The sequence below is a fragment of the Symphalangus syndactylus genome, chromosome 9, assembly GCF_028878055.3.
Source record: "Symphalangus syndactylus isolate Jambi chromosome 9, NHGRI_mSymSyn1-v2.1_pri, whole genome shotgun sequence".
Classification (NCBI taxonomy): Eukaryota; Metazoa; Chordata; class Mammalia; order Primates; family Hylobatidae; genus Symphalangus; species Symphalangus syndactylus.
The window spans coordinates 16,410,305-16,430,129 of record NC_072431.2 but is presented as its reverse complement, the minus strand read 5'-3'; the positions used below and the strand labels follow the sequence as shown (position 1 = coordinate 16,430,129).

Sequence of the window (19,825 nt, the reverse complement as noted above, 5' to 3'; positions counted from 1 at the left end):
GCACGATCTTGGCTCACTGCAACCTCTGCCTCCCAGGTTCAAGCGATTCTCCTGCCTCAGCCTCCCGTGTAGCTGGGATTACAGGCTCACGCCACCACACCTGGCTAATTTTTGTAGTTTTTAGTAGAGATGGAGTTTCATCATGTTGGCCAGGATGGTCTTCATCTTTTCACCTCATGATCTGCCCGCCTTGGCCTCCCAAAGTGCTGGGATTACAGGAATGAGCCACCGTGCCTGGCGTGTTCTGAAGTTTTATAATGATGCATTTGCTGGATCCTAATGAAAAATAAATGTGCTGGTTGTGATTTCTTTGAAGAAGTGAAATCTGAAGAATAATTAAAATTATACCACCTGAAATATTGTAATCTAACAATATGGATTATGTAGACCTTAGTCTGCCTTTAATTACGATAATCATCCCTACTCGTTTCTAAATATTAGTTTTGTTTGTTCCATGAGGTCCATTAGGAGAAATGTATTTAAAATAATCCAAAAATAGAGTGAAACTTTTCAACAATAGTTATATACTGTAATTCGTTAACATTTTAAAAGAATATATCACTAAATGGTTTGCATTTTGACAATATGCTTCTGTAGGCTTTTGATTCTTTTACAAAAGCTGTGAAAGCAAATCCAGATTTTGCGGAAAGCTTTTATCAGCGAGGGCTTTGTAAAGTGAAACTCCACAAGGATAGCTCGATTCTGGATTTTAATCGTGCAATCACCCTCAATCCAAAACATTACCAGGTATTTAAACAGATGTTTTTAGTGAGTTGGAAAGTGTTAATTTTGGTAAAACTATGAAATCTTTTATATGCCATTGTTATTAATTACCAACAATCAGTTTCTTATACCTACTTTTCACTTAACTGTATTTTGATAATCCAAATAGCTGTATTTCTCCTTAAACTAAAAGTACTATTTCCATCAGTGATATTATGATATATATAAACGTATCTGTGAATGTGATATATGTAAATATTAATGTGGCTATTAATAATTTAAAGTTTATATACTCATTAATTTTACTTACTTTTTGTTTTGATGTTACATAGATTCCTGCCTTTTAATAGACTATACAGGCAACACAAAATTCAATAGGTGAAGCTTGATTGCATCTTGATTTTAGGAATCTGTGAAATTTGAATCTGGTCTAAATATTAAATTATTTTAGAAAATTTCTATAAATTATCTTGGATATATAATGGCAGTGTGGTTATGTAGGAGAATGTCTTTTTTTCACAGAAGATGCATACTGGAGGACTTGGGGTAAAGTATTACCATATCTACAACTTATTTTCCAATAGTGCAGAAAAAAATAGATAAATATGGCAAAATGTTAATAATTATTAACTCCAGGTGATAGGTATTTATCATTCTTTGAATTATTCTGTATCCTTTGAAATTTTTTGCTAATAAAAGAAAAATTTTAAAAAGACTATATTTTAATACCCTTTTTGGGAGGCATAGATTTGTTCCAAGTATCATATATTTTGGTAGAATTGGTGCTTTTACTAAAGCATCCATTCCTGCTTTCTCTCTCTCTCTCTCTCTGAATAGGCATATTTAAGCCGAGCAGCATTCTACGGTTTAAAAGGCAGGTATTCCAAAGCAATCTTGAATTGTAACAAGGCTATTGAAATTTACCCTGAAAGCGTACGTGCCTATCTCTACAGAGGAGTTCTGAAATACTACAACAAGGTAGGGCCATTTCCTGCCTGGTTTACTGAAATTTTTGGGTGGGCAGATTGTCTTATGCTAGGCAGGGGACTCACTTACTTTTTTTCTTTGTGGTTGGGAATCACTATGATATGAAAGGCAGAACTACATAGAAAACTTTACACTTTCCCAATTCATATTTTTTTCACAAAATAATGGTATTTATTTTTGACATTTACATTTTAAATAACATTTGTTATTTATTTTTATTAAGAATGTAGCATATATTCATTGTAGACAATTTGGGAAAATAAGGAAGGGAATAAAGGATTATTATCTCACCATCAATGGTAATTCCTGGATGCATTTGGCATATTTGTATTCAATCTTTTATTTTCCCCATAATATATGATACATATTTTCCAAAATTTGGACTCTGCTACTTATATAACTTGTGTGGTGCCCTGCTTTTTACGCTTAATCTTTGAAGATAATATTTTGCTGACTGCATAATATTCCACCATAATTTATTTTAAATTGCTTTATTGTTGAACTTTTTGATTGTTTTAAAAATTTTTACTATTGTACTGTTTAAAATAATATAGTTATATACAACTGAGAACAAAATTGCTGCTTGGGTTTATGATTGGTTCTTAAACAGAAGTTACTGGGTTAAAACGTGTGAGTGGCACCATTGATATGTGATACTGCACTGAATACTTTATTTCTCTCTACTTTTCTGATCTTTCTTTGTAGCTATTTTATATGAAATATTTTGCAAATAATACCTTAAAGCAAAGGTAAGACCTTGCATTATATGTTAATTCTATAAAAATTACTATCTATAGAAGTGGATGATATAAGGTATCAGAGAAGAATCAAAGAGGAAGCAAAAGAGAACGTGGGTAGAAAACATGACGATTATGTGAAATGACAGTCAGAGTGACAGAAGCAAGCAAGCACTGGTGAATGTTTGCTGCATTAATATGGGTGGCTTTATTTTATTTTATCTAGAAGTATGATTTTCACCTTGCCATATACCAACATTGGTGATGAGATATTTGCCTAAATTAAAGCTGTTGATATGTTTAATTTTGTTTGCAGGTAAGAGAAACTATAATGATAATTTCTACCAGGAGATTTTCTTAATTAACTCTGTGAAAGATTAGCTTCAATGTCTTAATTTTCACAGATGATACAAAGAATGGTTAAATGAGTGTTTCAAAAACTCTGATAGAAACAAGAATTTATTTTGTGATTAAATTTCAGTCCATTATGATTCTCCTTTCTCACGTAATTACTTTTTTCTTTTTAGACTTATAAGCTAGCAGTTACAGATTTAACTACAGCTATCAGCATGGACAAAAATAATTATATAGCATTTTATAACAGAGCGTTATGTTACACCAAGATAAGGGAACTTCAAATGGTAAGATGACCATTTTAGTAAACAATGTGTTTAAAGTGTTGAATAAATAACATGCATTTAATAGCTTGTTGATTTCAATCAATAAACATTTAATAAACAATACGTTAAAGCATTTGTAAACTCATTTAAGGCATTTATAAAGTATTTTCTTATTACTTCTGCTAGAATTTTCAAAACGAATTGCTGGGAAATACACACATATAAAACTTAAGAAACCAAAGAACCGTTTCAAAGAATATTTAATTTCTTTGTTGGTGCTCACCAAATTTTCTTACATAATTTCTGAAAGAAGTCAAATGAAAAATTAAGTTGATAATGCTTATAGAAGCATTTAAAGGGATTTATAAATTAAATACATTACATAATTGTCATTTGAATAAATGTTTCTACCATATGCAGAATTTTTTTTTTTTTTTTTTGAGATGGAGTCTCGCTTTGCTGCCCAGGCTGGAGTGCAGTGGCGTGATCTCGGCCTCCCAGGTTCACGCCATTCTCCTGCCTCAGCCTCCTGAGTAGCTGGGACTACAGGCACCCCCCACCACGCCCTGCTAATTTTTTATATTTTTAGTAGAGACAGGGTTTCACCATGTTAGCCAGAATGGTCTCAATCTCCTGACCTTGTGATCCGCCTGCCTCGGCCTCCCAAAGTGCAGAATTTTTAAAGCGGTAGCAATCACTAGCAATATTGTGGCTTCAAAATTTTAATATTAGCTAGAGCAGTTTGTGTAGGCATTCTTTTGTTTGGTCCTCCGACCACACATGTAGCAGGGAGGATGGAGTGATGGTTTTCAGCTCCAGGGACCAGTGACCAGGTTTGGCCCATATTTTGAAGGCCTGGGGGCTGCAGCAAACCTTTTTTTCCATTTGTCTTGATCCAGCATCTACCTGTGCAAACTCTTGTTTATATTTTGTAATTTTACCTACTCTCTTCTCTCTTGTCGGTTTGGTCCCTTTTCAGTGAGGATTCCTCACCGGGGAGCAGCTAGTCTTGTGGTCTTTCAGTATAGTGTCCCATCCTTTCTCTGTTACTTGTCTCCCTCTCCTTATTCCTGCCCATGCCCATAGTAAATGACTCATTCTTTTAAAAGGCTAGGTCACCTTCTCGCTGTTCTGTGTTCACACACTTTCCATTCTGTGAAACGTGGACAGTGGAATCTGTTTAAAACATTTAGTAATTTAGAAATGTACAAGCTTTAGAAATCTGTTTAAAACACTTAGTAATTTAGAAATGTACAAGCTTTAGAAGGGAAGTTGAGAAACATTGTCTCTACCTAAGAGGAAGTAAAATTCCTGGTAACCAGATTATCAGGTTTCCTCCAGAAATGTTGATAAATGAATAGCTAATTTTTAACAAGGGGATTGTTAAGATGCTAGGAGCTGACTGAAAGATCATTTATTAGAGTGACCTGCACAACAGGGGCCTTTGAGGATTCCCTCCCCAACCCCATTCCTGCCGGAAAGGTAACGCTGAATAGGAAAACAATGGGCTGGGGCGAGGAGGGAACACCCATTGTTTTGTTATCTCAGATATGCAAAATAGCCAGTGCCCTGTTAATTAAGAAAATGCAAAACTACCTAAATCGAGTAAAACTGAATTACGATAATAAAATATTGGTGATTTCAGAGCTGCCAGGGCTCTGAAGCATTTCATCCAATCTGCTCACTTTACAGATGAGGAAATGGAAGTAGGGAGAGGTTCGAAAACCCATCCCAGTCTCACAGAGAGAGTTAGTGACCTGTATTGGTGTCCACAGATTTGTTTGCTTCTGGCTTAACAGTGTTTAGGTGGCTTTGTAAAACCATCTGACCTCCAGCATGTGGACTGGATGGCATTAAGCAGTGTGTCCTCCTCCCTTGCTGTCTCCCTCCACCTGTTTCTCAGCATTCCTGCCATCCGTAGCCTGAGAAAAAGGAAGTAACTTTCTGCAGAAAATGCACTTAGGCATTCTCCAAAGATATAGTTTCATAAAAACTAAGGAAAGATGAATTCTAGTTCTAACACTTTATATTAATAAAAATACTGAACAGTTACCACTTATTTAGGGCTTATTGTATGACAGGAACTAAGCTAAATGCTTCACTGACATACAATCAAAATATTTTTAAGTAGATCCTTACAACAATATGATTAATTTTTAACACCCCAATTTTGCAGATGAGGAATCTAAGGCTTAGTGTTAAGTAATTTTCTCCAAATCGAGGAGCTAGTAATGATAACAGAGGCATGGCACAAATCCAGGAGAGGCCAAGGCCCTAAGCCCTCCTCTTAGTCAAAACCTGTGTGCTCCCATCCCTACCCCTTACCCTCATTGACCTTTACGAAATCTTATTTCCCAGTTTTTATTTCCTCCTGTGTTGCAGATTCAGCTGCTTAGTGGATCTCCAAGGCATCATACTGGTTTCACATAATGTGACTTAGTAAAAGAATAATGTTAGACAATTTGTGGCTAATATTCTAGGTTTGGTTTTTTCTTTTTTGACAAATACTACTGATTATTTTTTATAGTCCTGGCAATTTTTATTTTTAATTATGCCACAACTTACCTATAGGATCTTTAATTGCACATTTTTTAAAGACACTTGAGCATGCAACATTAGGAAACACCAGAGGAGAGCAAATGAGCAAATATAAAATGCTGTTTGTCGTTTTCAGTTGGCAGATGCTACAGGCATAATAAGACTTAACCCTTTTCTTATCAGGCCATATGGCTCTTTTGGACAGAATGTTCAGTAGGAAAATGATTGAGGAGATTCAGCTCCAACCCAAGTTTAGGATGCTTCTAGCACCTGGTACAGAGTAGAAACCAGTAAAATCTTGTTTAGTCAGTGAATGTAAAAAAAACCCAAAAAGGTAAAAGTAATGGAGAAGGGTCTGAGTTGATTCTCAGATTACACTATGTGTCTTTTAAAAAATGAATATATTCATCAAAATATTTTGAGGTAGCTTTCCTACAAGTGCTTATTTGTTAGTTTTATTAAGATCTATTTTCATTGATTCATGATTTTTTCATTGGATACAAATTTATTGAATGCATGCTATGTGCAGGCTTGATTCTTGTGACTGGGCTTAAAACAGTGAGCAAAATGGATAAGCTCTGGCCTCACAGAGCTTAGATTTCAGCAAGGAAAACAATACAACACTAAAAAGAAATTACATTTTTAATGGTAATCACAGCAACAGTCATTTGATGAAACTACCGAGTCGAGGCAGACTGCAGAGTCCCTCTCTTCCAGCCCGTACAGCAATGAAAATGTATAGGGTGACTCGCAGGTAAAACATGAAATGCAAGCACAGTGTGCACTGCTTATTGAAAAGTATCAATGTCCATCATACTTTTTACCTAAGGGTACCCTTTAAATCTAACATGATTATTTTGGCCATAAATTATAAAACAAATTGAGGAACTAACCATTGGGCCTAGTTTGGACATAAATACATTTGTCCATAGCCAATGAATTCAGGCTCTGAAAAGTTGAATCTATGTTACAAATGATTATTTTTAGGCATTAACAGATTATGGAATTGTGCTGCTTCTTGATGCTACAGAAACTGTGAAACTAAATACCTTCCTTAATCGTGGACTCATCTACGTAGAACTAGACCAGTATGGCTTTGCACTAGAGGTAAGCCTTCCTGTTGTGTAACCCACTTGATTTTGCACATTGACTTCTGAGAACTAGTGAACAAGATTTTATTATTATCAACTGGCAATATTAATGAGTGGTAGCTCAACTTTAGCAAGAATTCAATGAAAATACTTGAAATGACTAATAGACTCTTTGAAAAAATGTATATTTTTGCTTTGTTTGGATTACAGATAAACAGCCAATACATTTTTAAACATTTCTAATTTGATTGAGACCATCACTTCTCTTAAGGGAGTACAGACAAAACTCAAGTTACTTAGTAAATAAAATGATTCCTGTAACGTGTACTCTGCTGTTTAGTGGTAACTTTCTCAAAATTTTCCTCTTTTTCCTTTGCAAATACAGCAAAATAAATCTGTTTCAAACAGGGCAGGAAATAGTTGCTCAGAATGGGATACTGGTAACAGGCTTTAAAGTGAGTGGTGACAGGCATTCAGAATCATACTAGAAAAAAGTATAGGCAAGGTTTTCAAACGAAACAGGTAGTTTAAAATGTATTTCATTAAAGAATAATTAAATAAAATTCATCATTCTCATTTTTAACTTTTTATTTTTATTGTCTGTTTGTAACTCTTGGATTAAGAAACAGGAGGTAAAAATTAAATAGCAATTTGAGATGTATAGTTAAATAATAACAGTTTTGCCTCTTTGTTTCTGAGGAACTGCAACATAACATTATGGAGTGGAGTGCCTCCTGTTCTTTTCACCTCCCAGGATGATTATTTTTCTATTTCTGGAGTCATTTTTTTGAGATTCTGTCCAACGTAATCATTTACTTTTGAGGAAGTTTACACTATGAATAAATGTAATCCCAATGTTTGAATAGCTTTAAGCTTTTTGATATATTAAAACTATTTTTGAGCTGTATCGCTAGGTATACCCTCAGGTAGATGGAAGTAAAGAACCTCGCTGTTTGTAGTAGGCAAGAAAACGATGAGCAACAGTGTTGAGGTGGACAGAGTGAGATGATGGAGGTGGGGAACAAGGGACTGCAGCTGTTAGAGAATTAAATGCAGGGCCCATGTTATCCTCTGAATAAAGATTTATTTAGTACTAAGCAACCACTAAACAACTATTGCACAGTTGCTACACACCGGGTCCTCAACAATGCTGCCCAATTTATAATTGTAACTTACAGAGAAAGAAACTGGTATTCAAAAGAGGTTAAATAAGGTCTTCCCACAGTAAGATCTGAACTCAGAACTCACTCGATTCCGAATTCTATCGTCTTTCAGGCAAGGCGCTGGCGTTAATACATGGAGATAAATGAGACAGAGTTCCAGCCTTTGAGGAGCTGATGGTCTAGGGAGAGTCATTCTTGTCCCTTCTTTCCTCACACCCCACATCTGACCCATTAGCAAGTCCAGTCAGCTCTACCACTAAAGCATATTTTGAGTTAAATCATTTCTCATAATTGCCACTGCTATCTTCCTTTCAACCAGTAAGTACTGGGGCAAGAGCAGAACTCAGGTTTCAGAACTGAATCATCTCTCTCCTGGACTACTGTAGTAGCTTCCCAACTGGCTTAAGGTTCCACTCTTGCCCCTCTACATGCTATTCTCTAAACAGATGCTAGAGAAATCTCTTAAAAATATAAAGTAGATCAAGTTCTTCCTCTGCTCAAAACCCTCTGATGGCTTCCCATCACACTTAGAATAAAATCTGAACCCTTGACTGTGACCAAGCAAGACCTTACTTGATATGACTGCTGCTCACCTCTGATCTCATTGTCAAACATTCTCTTCTCTCCACTAGTCATGCCACCCCGGCCTCTCCTTATTCCTTGGAAATGCTGGGCTCTCTTGCTGCCCCAGGACCTTTACACGAGCAAGTCCCCATGCATACAGCATTCTTCCTCCTGATCTGTGTATGATTCATGCCCTTGTTTCATTTAGGTTTCTGCTGAAATGTGACCTCTTCAGTCAAAAAGGCAGAAGATAAACTAAAATGGAATATAAAAAAATATTAAAAGAATCCCAAATAAGTCTAGGAAGGGGAAGCAGAGGAACAGAAATGGAGGAAACCAGCAGAAAAGAAATAATAAAATAGTAGGCCAAAATCCAGCCACACCAGTAGTTATATTAAATGGAAATAGTCAAAATACAACAATGAAAATCATGAAAATGGCCAACTGGAATTTTGTAAAAGTGCCAACTATATTTTGGCAACCAGAAACACATTTTAAATATAGTGATATAGATAGGTAACAACAAAAAGCTGGAAAAGATATACCACAGAAACACAAATTGAAAGCAAAAAATGCAATTTTTCTCTATGTGAAGTTAAAAAATTAATTAAAACAACTAAAAAAAGACGTGGACGGGGAAGAAGCAATGAAATATATAAGACTGAGTAATTAGAGGTCTGCATAAAAAACCAAGAGAAGGCGGGATCTTTAAAAACAATTTTAGTGGGAAAGATTGATTAACAGAGAAGCTGACTAGCTTGAGTGCTGAAAACATTAGTTAGTTGAGAGCTGTATGCCCTTCATAGGAACACTTTGTTCAGGAAACATTTAGACTGGGATTGTTTGTGAAGTTAATGGCTAAGTTAACCAGAAGTTAATGGGTTAAGAACATTTGTTTTCCTCTTTTCCCTCTTGAAAACCTACCAAGATAATAGTAAAGGAATAAAAAAAGATATAATGCTGCAAGGTTACAGATAGTAGAGAAGAGATGTTCAGGCACCTCAAACTGCCATTCTTGATCTGAATGCCTCAAACTTAAATATAAATGGGTAGCCAAGGATCAAAGCTTAAGGGAAATGAAATAGAGACTAAAAGAAACAAGTTATCATGAGTGTATAGCAGTGGTCCCCAACCTTTTTGGTACCAGGGACCAGTTTCATGGAAGATAATTTTTTCAGGGGATTCAGGGGGCAGGGTGGCGGGGTGATGGTTTCGGGATGAAACTGTTCCACCTCAGATCATGGGGCATTAGATTCTCATAAGGGGCACACAACCTAGATCCTCACATGCGTGGTTCACTATAGGGTTTGCACTCCTATGAGAATCCAGTGCTGCTGCTGATCTGACAGGAGGCAGAGCTCAGGCAGTAATGCTTACCTGTGGTCCACCTCCTGTTGTGATTGAGATGTAAGATTGAGATGTAGATCGAGATTGAGATCTCGATCTACATCTCATATACCAGGGGTCCCCAACCCCTGGAGAAGGGGAGGCATGTGAAGTGGTAGTGTGAGACAGCTAAATTCTATTCTATGTGGTACACATTAGTGGCTGTATGGTTTGTTATTTATCATCCTTATATTAGAGAGATAATTAATGCAGAAGAGAACAATTATAATATTAAATAACAGTGGCTAACTTTTTTCCAAGTAATGCTAATAGTCATCTTTTATGTCTATTGTTGATAATTACTGCCTAATTACCATGTAGTATAATAATGATTATATATATAGAGTCAAGTTCACTTTTGTAAGTTTCATCTGATTGCAAAACTAAATTTGTTTTAGCCTTTTAAATTACATGGTCATCCTTGAAACTTCCAAAATTAATGGGAATGTTTGTAATAAAGCTCACTTACACTTGTAAGTTTGCCTTAATTTTAGCAAAAAAAAAAAAAAAAATCCTCCTAGAGAGATGTCTGGAAGCATTTTATTAGATTATATTTGATCAGACAATAATTAAAAAATTTTCTTCCAAATAGTTCCATTGGGTATCAAATATGCTTCTTGAATCAATGTGGGGTGTTCACATCTACAGATTGGTCTGTGACTAATACTGCATCCTCCAGCAGGATCTCTGAGTGCTCAGATTAACCTTACTACTCCCTCTTCCACCTCCAATAACAGCAGAAAATTTATCCTACCCTTCAAAGACAGCCTCTTCCCTCTGACATAGCCAGGGAGGGTTTGTGGAAGGGAGGAGGAGGGGGAGGGGGAGGGAGAGTGCGGGCTTTGATTAGCTCCTTTCTGGCTGGGTAGTGTCCTTTGGGGCTGCAGATTTCTGATGTCTGGCTTCCAGGAAGGAAGCCTGGAGGGATTTCCTTTTGCCACTCCACAGAAGAGTGTAATATTCCCCACTGCTCTGCTTGATCAAGTGAAATCACAACCAATACTGTCCGGGAAGATTCCTGCTGAAGCAGTCTTCTGGGGAAAAAGCAGTGCTATTTTCATTCCTTCATAGATTCAGGACTCTTTCAGAAGCCCTTCCTATATTATAGCAATCAGTAAAATCAATCTACATCTCATATATAAAACTGCATATGTGTAAATATCATGCAGTTGACGTGATATAATATTTTGTTTTGCCGTTATATATTTAAATATTTTCTTAATTTAAATTTAGCGATGTTCTTATTTTACTTTAGGCCTCAAATATTTCTGTAGGACTTTGAAAAGCCATGAGCTTCAGACACCATCCCTGGGGCCTGATAAAGGAAAGAGCTCTGGGCTACCGTGGCAGGATCTCTTGTGGACTTAGCCCTTCCAGTGCTTTGAAACAGCCTCTTCCTAGGGGCCACTGGGATCCTTCCCAGCTGACTTCCCTAACTTCAGATCTGGGGATTAGAGTTTCCATTTCTCCCTTGTAGGAGAGCTTATGGATCCATGACAAGAGGCAATTTCTCACCAGAAGTGTGGATTCCAAAGGCAGGAGCAGCCCCAGCTCATCCACACAGACCCTTTCCCCAACCTGGCTGCCTGTTTGTCCTATAGTCATATAACATCAAAGGTTCTCTCCCCGTGCATTTCGTTTTCTGTCTAGATAGAGAAGTCTCCAGAGGAGTTCACTGGGAATAAACAATAGAAAGAAAGTAAATGAGATAGATACCTCATTACCCATTGCAGGTCAAAACCATAGGAAAAAATCCCCATTCTTGAGTAGAGACCAGCAGTACAAGATTCTGAGGGAGTCTACAATAATAGGTTTCCTTTGTTTCATCTGTTCTTATTTGATGTGATACTACAAGGAAAATATAAAGTTTTTGAAAGATGTGTATTTTAATGCTTGTGTCACATGTGTTTAGGAAGATGTATATCTTAATGCTTGTGTCATTGTGGAATCACAGTTAGAAGGAAGTTTAAGATAGCACATAAAATAATATTGCAAATTAACAAAAGCTTATAACATTATTTCAGGATTTTAAGCAAGCTGCACTGATAAGCCAGACTAACGGGAGCCTTTGGCATGCCACTGCCATGTGCCATCACAGGTATGGAGTGCAATTGATGTCAAAGTGGAATCAAGCAGGACCATCAGACTTATCTAATTATCACCCCATAAACAAGCCAGGAGAGAATGGAAGAAACTGGGAGAAATTGTGAATGTGATAGAGTACAAAGATGGGGAGGGACACAAAGAGTTCCCTATGTAGACACGGGAACCACTCGTAGTGTTCCTCAGCACCCTTCTGCCTTCTAATAGACTGTTTTACACAAATTAGCAGGCAAATGCTTCCATCATGGCATTGGGCAGAGTTCATCTGATCCAAGCATAGGTGCTGGGAAAGGATCGTGGCAATATATAGAATAAAATTATGCATAGCTCGAAATATCTAAGCATAAAATAATTTATTTTGTTCATAAAGTGGGACTATTATAAAGTCTCTTTCCTGGAAGAAAGGGTGATTTTTAAAAATTATGCATTTTTAAGATAATTTTGCATTTAAAACATAACTAAATCTAATACTAAGTAAAAAAACACCAGCAAATATCTATAAAAAACACAATACTTAAAGCAAAATTACTTCTTCCTGGGTTTATTATAAAAATAAGTTATAGAAGAAGAGATGAAAACACATAAGGTTAAAATATAGAAGATAATCAGCTTAAAATATACTCTGAAATAATATTATGGTATATAGACTTTGCTAGCCATAATGTTTATGTTTCTACATATATATTTTACATCATAAAATTAACTTTTGGTAATTTTGCTTTTAAAATTATAGAGATTCAGCCTGCGAGGATTTTAATATGTGATAAAATGTATTTGGTTAAATAATAGTTTATAGCTTTTTTTCCCCTAAGAAACAAATAATACCAGTTAATTTGGAGGATTAAGTTAGAATAGTTCCAAATTATGTAGACTAGGCTGTATAAATACCCAGTTTAGAGAGTAAAACACAGTTTGAATTATTCAGAAAATTGACATCCTTTTCTCTTTGAGGACTTATATAGTACAGCTACATTTTCCTTTGAAAGTTTTTTTTTTTTATTTTATGAGCAGAGTAATAACATAACTGGAACTTCTGAAGATGTCTTTGTGTTAAAAGGCCTAAACTGGTCTCAGACCTTTCATTTTGTACAGACAGCAAAGCCTGGTCATACCATTGTCTATTTTAATCCAGCAACCTTTGTACAATCTATCTCTTTAAGTAATTGTCATTCTTAGGAAGAGATGGAATAACGATGACTGATGTGTTTGTTTTGGTGGGTGGGTGAAGACCAAAAGTGTCCGAGCTCGTTGCATTCTGTTAAAACTAAAAACAGGCTCCAAAACTACTCTCTACCTCACTCCTATGTTTAGCAACCATTAGAGCCAGTAAATTTCTCTATATGTCAGTTCACAATCTCTTTTATGAAATGTAATCACTGGGTATATACGGGAGAGCCTCCTTAAGCTGATACTGCTTTGCAATTCCAAATAACCAACTTTCATAACCCAACTAGAGTCTCTATTGTTCTTTAATAAAAGTAGAATTTAAATCAACTGTAAACCTCTGAAAACTCAGAGTCCCAGTTGCACGTGTTTTGAGTTCTAAGTTTTGCTGAATTTAACAATATGGAGTGTTTAGTGATTGGTTATATTTATTTCAGGAAAAATATTTTTTGCTTTTCAACGTAAGCTATAACAACCTTATACCACAGATGCATGGACTGTAACTATGGGGATTCATTCCTGATATGTCTTACAGTAGGGAAAGTAAACATTTTCTCATTTGGAAAAATTCTTTAAATAAATAAATTTTAAAATTTTAAGGCTTTGATCTTTGATCTCGTGGGGTTGCAGACTTTTGAAGTATCCTTTGTATATCTCTGGCTCTCACTCTTGTGGTTGCTAGGAGACAACATTCCTTAGGCTTGAATATCCTACTTGTTGCCCAATTTAGTCACCACGAGTGTTATGGTAGAATTAATTTTTAGAACTGAGAACACCACTTTCATATTTCAAAAAATAATCTCATAGAGGGAGATTACTCAGAGTTATATATCCTATCTACTTTTTACTTCAGCACATTTATTTTACTATTCTTACATATTGGGGCATAAAATATTTTTGAGTCTTACTCTTCAAGCCAGATTCTTTAGTTGGGAGGGATTTGTGATTTATTTGTACAACTCAGTAGGGCACATCTGGTCACGTATGTGATTAATTTGGAAAATGCAGTGGGCCTTTGTGTCTGTGGCCTAGTGGACAAGCTCAGCACACGATCCCTTGTTCACAGAACACTGTAAGTAGAATCATGCACCTCCAGTAAGTGATCACATTGCTCTAGATTTATGCGAACACATTTTATTTTAGAAAAATTCATTTAACATACTTTTACACGTGTGTGTAACCTGACAAGAACGTAGATATTCTGCCACATTTTCCCATTGGCTAACTGCCATGCAGTTACTTAACAAGGGCTTCAACCTGTAGGACACTGAGACAGACACATATTCAGAGATGAAATTACTATTTCTACAGTGGCATCTGCTCATTTTTTTTTCCTGGTCTATTGGTGCAGGAGGCTGGGAAGCCTCTGATTTTCAGCACTTTCACCTCCCTGGACTTGATTTTAGTCACTATCGGCTTTGAGGAGCTTGCTAGCTGTCTTTCAAGATCTCTTTTCAGCTTTAAGATTTAACGACTATTTACTTGGTCTGAACAGACCAGCTGCTCATGAAACATTAGTGCTGATAACTTGATGGGTACAGAAAAATAGCTTCAATCACTGCCATTTGGTAATTCACAACTTATATGACATGGTGGTGAGCTTCAGTTCGCTGCCTCATTTTTCTAATTGGTTAGGCTATACAGAAGGGAAGATTGTGTTTCATAAACCATATATTAGAATATGTACTCACAAAGGATTTTTAATTTCACTGGGTAAGAGGGGCCAGGGTGTATGACGCAATTTGGATGTCAGTATTACTAGGGGCATTTCAATGAATTTGGTGGAGAATATGACAGAAGGGGATTTCCCTGGAAATGTCCATTGACATGGTCATCATAGGTATGCATCATAAGTAAATGCTTCACTAGCCACAGATAGAAATACTAAACACAACAAAACCTGTCAACTAAATGCATTTTACACAGAATGACTATTATTACTGATAAGGAATTATTGTTATACTACAGTGAGAAGACACTTGGAAAGGCAAAGTGGACTTCTTCTTCCTCTTCTTCTTCTTCTTTGTCCTCTTCTTCTCCTTCTCTTTCTTCTTCTTCTTCTTCTTCTTCTTCTTCTTCTTCTTCTTCTTCTTCTTCTTCCTCTTCCTCTTCCTCTTCCTCTTCCTCTTCCTCTTCCTCTTCCTCTTCTTCTTCTTCTTCTTCTTCTTCTTCTTCTTCTTCTTCTTCTTCTTCTTCTTCTTCTTCTTCTTCTTCCCCTTCTTTCTTCTTTCTTCTTCTTCTTTCTTCTTCTTTCTTTTTTCTTTTCTTTTGAGGTGGAGTCTTACTCTGTTGCCCAGGCTGGAGTACAATGGCATGATCTCAGCTCACTGCAACCTCTGCTTCCCGGGTTCAAGCAATTCTCATCACTCAGCCTCCTAAGTACCCGGGACTACAGGTGCATACCACCATGCCTGGCTAGTTTTTTGTGCTTTTAGTAGAGAGGGGGTTTCACCATGTTGGCCAAGCTGGTCTTGAACTCCTGACCTCAGGTGATCCACCTGTCCTGGCCTCCCAAAGTGCTGGGATGAAAGACATGAGCTACTGTGCCCGGTCCGACTTTTACTTCTTAAATAATGCCAATTATCAGAAAAGAGAGCACAGTTTCATTGTATACTATTTGAGGAAAGTGACCTTGTGTTTTCTGAGTAACTCAAAAGGTGGCATCTGATTCCCATATGTGGATGTTAACCTTTGCTTGCTTGTAACGTCAGAAGCAAGCTTTCATAATGCTTCACTGTGGATTGTTGTGTGATCTTCTAGAAGAACACCTGTTGCACCACATTTGGGAAAACATGGAGCAAGTATCGCAAGTACCTGTTATTTTTCATGGCCTGGACAAGCATTAAAAAAATACTGTATCACATTGTGAGAAACTGAATTGCCTTTCAGTTTCAAAAGGATTTCTTTCTCAAACCTTCTGAACACGTCAAGGAGAATGTCTCAGCTAAGAGCTAGTCTTCTTCCTTTTTTTTTTTTGAGACGGAGTTTTGCTTTTGTTGCCCAGGCTGGAGTGCAGTGGCACGATCTCAGCTCATTGCAACCTCCGCCTTCCAGTTTCAAGTGATTCTCCTGTCTTAGCCTCCCCAGTAGCTGGGACTACAGGGGCCTGCCACCACGCTTGGCTAATTTTTGTATTTTTAGTAGAGACGGGGTGTCACCATGTTGGCCAGGCTGGTCTCGAACTCCTGACCTCGTGATCCACCCACCTCGGCCTCCCAAAGTGCTGTGATTACAGGTGCCTGGCCAGAGCTAGTCTTTAAAAACTTTGTTTGTAATCGATGGTGCAGCACTCAGGCTGTTTTCTGCAGGACAAAGTATCCAGCTCCAAGCTTATCATTTTAGCTTATTTTATTTATGGCATGAGATAATTTTTCAACTTACAGTATTTAAATTAATTTGCTTTTAAAAATAAATTTAGTTAAGTAAAAAAAGTGAGTTGACTTAAAAGAAAATATTTAGTAAATGATAGTGTAGGTGCAATCTGGGGCAACTTTCGTGAAGAAAGGGGTAGTTTGGGAATCACTGGTTTAAGAGATACTCTTGAGTAACCTCTAGAAGATGACAATTTCTGGAACAGTTTATCCTGGGTTCCATGTATTTGATAAAGGAAAAGTGGGCAAAGTAGTGATACATCTTATTAAAATTTGAAACCTGTTTGAGAAGTAATGAAGAGAATGGAAGGAAGATATAATCTTTATTGGGTGAAGGTTTCTGTGCTAGGTGTTCTTCACATGTTCTTATCTGATCCTCATAACAACCTTGAAAAATTAATATTAATTTGCATGTTCAGGCTCAAATCTAAACTCCAAGACTTTCTTCTGGCTACCTTGTTGAGATACCAGCTCACTGGTTCTTGTGCACCAACCACAGGTATATAATAGGTGCAGAATGTGTGGTAGAGGTGGCTGTGTGGAAAAGCATGGATTTTGGAGTAAGGCTTACCTGAATCTCAGATATTTTCTCTGTGCAAACATAGTATGTTGTTAGTTACTATGCCATTACCTGTGTGCAAACTTTTCTGTGCCATAATTTTCCTTTCATCTGTAAAATGTAGATAATTATAACTAGCTTACAGAATTGTTGGAAGTATTAAAGGAAATACCATATTTTAAGTATTTAGCACAGTACCTGGTAAGTAAACAGTGCTAGTTGCTAGTTTCCTTATTCCATTCCATTTTCAAAAATCCTAGACTCTCTCCATGTTAATTGAAATTCAATAGTATTATTAGATATGCATATGAAATGGAGAAGTGACTTTATATGCCCATGAACAAATATTTGATGCCTTTAACAGCCTTAACCTCCCCCACAAGAGAGTAATTAGGGAGGACAGAGAGAGTTATCATTTAGCCAAATACATTTACAAGTTGATAAATAAAATTCTCTCCCCTCCTCTCCTGGTGTCCACAGTGAAATGGGCTGCCTTTATAGGAGATCTGATGTAAGGACTCCCATGTGATGAAAATCTGGCTGTTTTCATTGTATAAGGAAATATTAAATACATATAAATAAGTTTAATCTAATTTTGAAAGTACATTTCATCAATAGTAGCATATGTTTTTCTACACTGGTAATTGATACCTGTTAAAAACAGATTTAAGAATGCCATGTGGACTTTAATAACTTGAAAAAGATCCAGAATATCATCCCATCATATTCTGCTATGAAAATGACCCTTTCTTGCCGTCTTTCCTTTTTACCAAAATCTTCAAAGGACCTGTCACACTTCCTTAGGTCCTATGGACTTATGTGCCTACCTCCTACAATGGATAATAGAAATGGAGATTTTTTAATGACACAATTCAAATCTTTATGGAAAAGTCAGTTACAGGAAAACATTGTATATGTGACCAGAATGCATCAGTTCACCAGAAGGCATCAATATTTTTATTTATTTGCAGAATTAATGAGTTTGAAGAAGCTGTTAATTTCTTTACCCGGGCTCTTAAAATTAACCCATGTTTTCTGGATGCTTATGTTGGACGGGGAAATTCTTACATGGAATACGGTCATGATGAAGCCACCAGGCAAGCACAGAAAGACTTTCTGAAAGCACTGCATATTAATCCAGCATGCATAAAAGCCAGAATTAGTTTTTGCTATAATTTGCAGGTAATATAGCAACATTTTGAGCATTAAAAGCATCTTTTGGGGAGAAAGAATATATTTGGCTCTTTCCTGGCAATGGGAGTATATGTTATTTCTTTGGTTATGAACATTTACCTTTTCTTTACTTTTAGGTTCCAGAGTAGCAGTGGGAGCAGGGGTTTAGTTAGTTAGAGAGAGACTGCCTGAATCTGGATCAGCCTGGGGAGCTGGTAGGCTGGTTAGATGAAAATCTTTTGAACCTGAGCTTCCTTTATGTCTGCACCCCTCCCTACCTTCCTCCTCACTTACAAACAACTTTTAAAATTTGCCTGATGAAATTCATCTATAAGAACCCGGGTAACATTTATTTTACTAGCTTATATACCTAGGCCCCACAGGTTTTGTCCTATTGAATTAGTGGAAAGCTAAAGGGAAGAAAATTAGCCATTACTGGATCACAGTAGAAATTTGCAAAGTCCATTTAAAGAGAGGGATTTCCAAGGCAGCTAGAGCTGACTGCAATCCAGTGAAATGTGTTAAGATTATCGTCATTCATTGCATTCAGCAGACATTAACTGAGCACTAAATATAGAACGGAAACTGCTCTAGGCCTAGGGATACAGCAATGAACAAGATTATACTTCCTTCTTCTTGCAGAGTTTACTACCCAGTGGAGAGATAGTCATCAAACAATTAATCGTATGAATAATTGATGATAATCATGATAAGTATAATAAAGGAAAAGGATGAGTTTTAGTATAACTTGTAGAAAAATAACCTAGCTTTCTTTGAGAGGTGAGAGAAAGCTTTTTTGAGAAATTAACAATGTTGAGGTGTGAAAGCGGGGGCCGTGGCTAGGATACAGTGTTCCGTAGAGTGGAACCGGCCCATCAGAAAGTCTTGTAAGAAAGAGACAAGAGGGCCCAAGGGAATGGAATGTTATGGTCAAAGGGAGCAGGGCATGAAATGAGGTTGGAGTTAAAGACCTTATGGTCCAGTTAAAAATGTGAATTGCATTAATAGGAGAAGTGACATCAAATTTGCATTTTATGAAGATCTCACTGGGTGTATAGCAACCTGAAAAAGAATTGAAAAGCACAGCAGTGTAAAGAATTGAGTTAGGAAGGAGGACTGCAAAAGGAGAGTTAGGCCCATCTGAGTTCTGTCTGGGGAAAGAGCAACAGTTTGTTCAACAAATACTTACAGATTCCCTTACTATTTGCCTAGCACTAGAAATATAGAAATGAGCACAACAGATGTGGTCTGGAGCAGATGACAGAGATCTTACTGTGAGGCAGTTTGCTATTTAATATCCTAATAATCTAATCTCAATTTGCCTGATTCCTTGTTTATTAAATGAGCTTGTGTTGACAGTGTGGATTTACAAATGGTTTACCCAGAGAGAGAAGATTTGATGGTCAGGAAACAGGGTCTTGTTCCCTTAACAGTTGTATTTCTTTTTACTTTTATATGAGAGTCCCTAGGCTCAGCTTGGTTAAAGTGAGTCAGCTTCCGAGATCTGGCAAGATGGGTTTTTTTAGCCCAACAGAAAAAAAGACAGACTCAAGACTGTACTGAATTTATTAACTCACTGCCTTCCTGTGGAGGCATTTAGTTGCCAGCTGGTCTTCTCTAGGAGGCACCCTGACATCGTTCTGTTA

At 36.8% G+C, this 19,825-nt stretch overlaps 1 protein-coding gene across 5 annotated transcripts in view; it reads left to right on the top strand.

Moving 5' to 3' along the window:
* The window catches only part of TTC6 (tetratricopeptide repeat domain 6), a 256,504-nt gene that overhangs the window by 219,600 nt on the left and 17,079 nt on the right, over nt 1-19,825 (top strand). For 3 of the 5 annotated variants that reach the window (XM_063645902.1, XM_063645901.1, XM_055291487.2), the window contains 6 exons: nt 598-747; nt 1,561-1,701; nt 2,975-3,088; nt 6,593-6,712; nt 11,834-11,907; nt 17,978-18,188. In XM_063645902.1, the coding sequence (XP_063501972.1) occupies nt 598-747; nt 1,561-1,701; nt 2,975-3,088; nt 6,593-6,712; nt 11,834-11,907; nt 17,978-18,188 (810 nt within the window). Of the gene's footprint in view, nt 1-597; nt 748-1,560; nt 1,702-2,974; nt 3,089-6,592; nt 6,713-11,833; nt 11,908-17,977; nt 18,189-18,316; nt 18,395-19,825 lie in introns of those variants that run through there. The other 2 variants (XR_010122452.1, XM_063645903.1) reach the window with 2 other exon arrangements.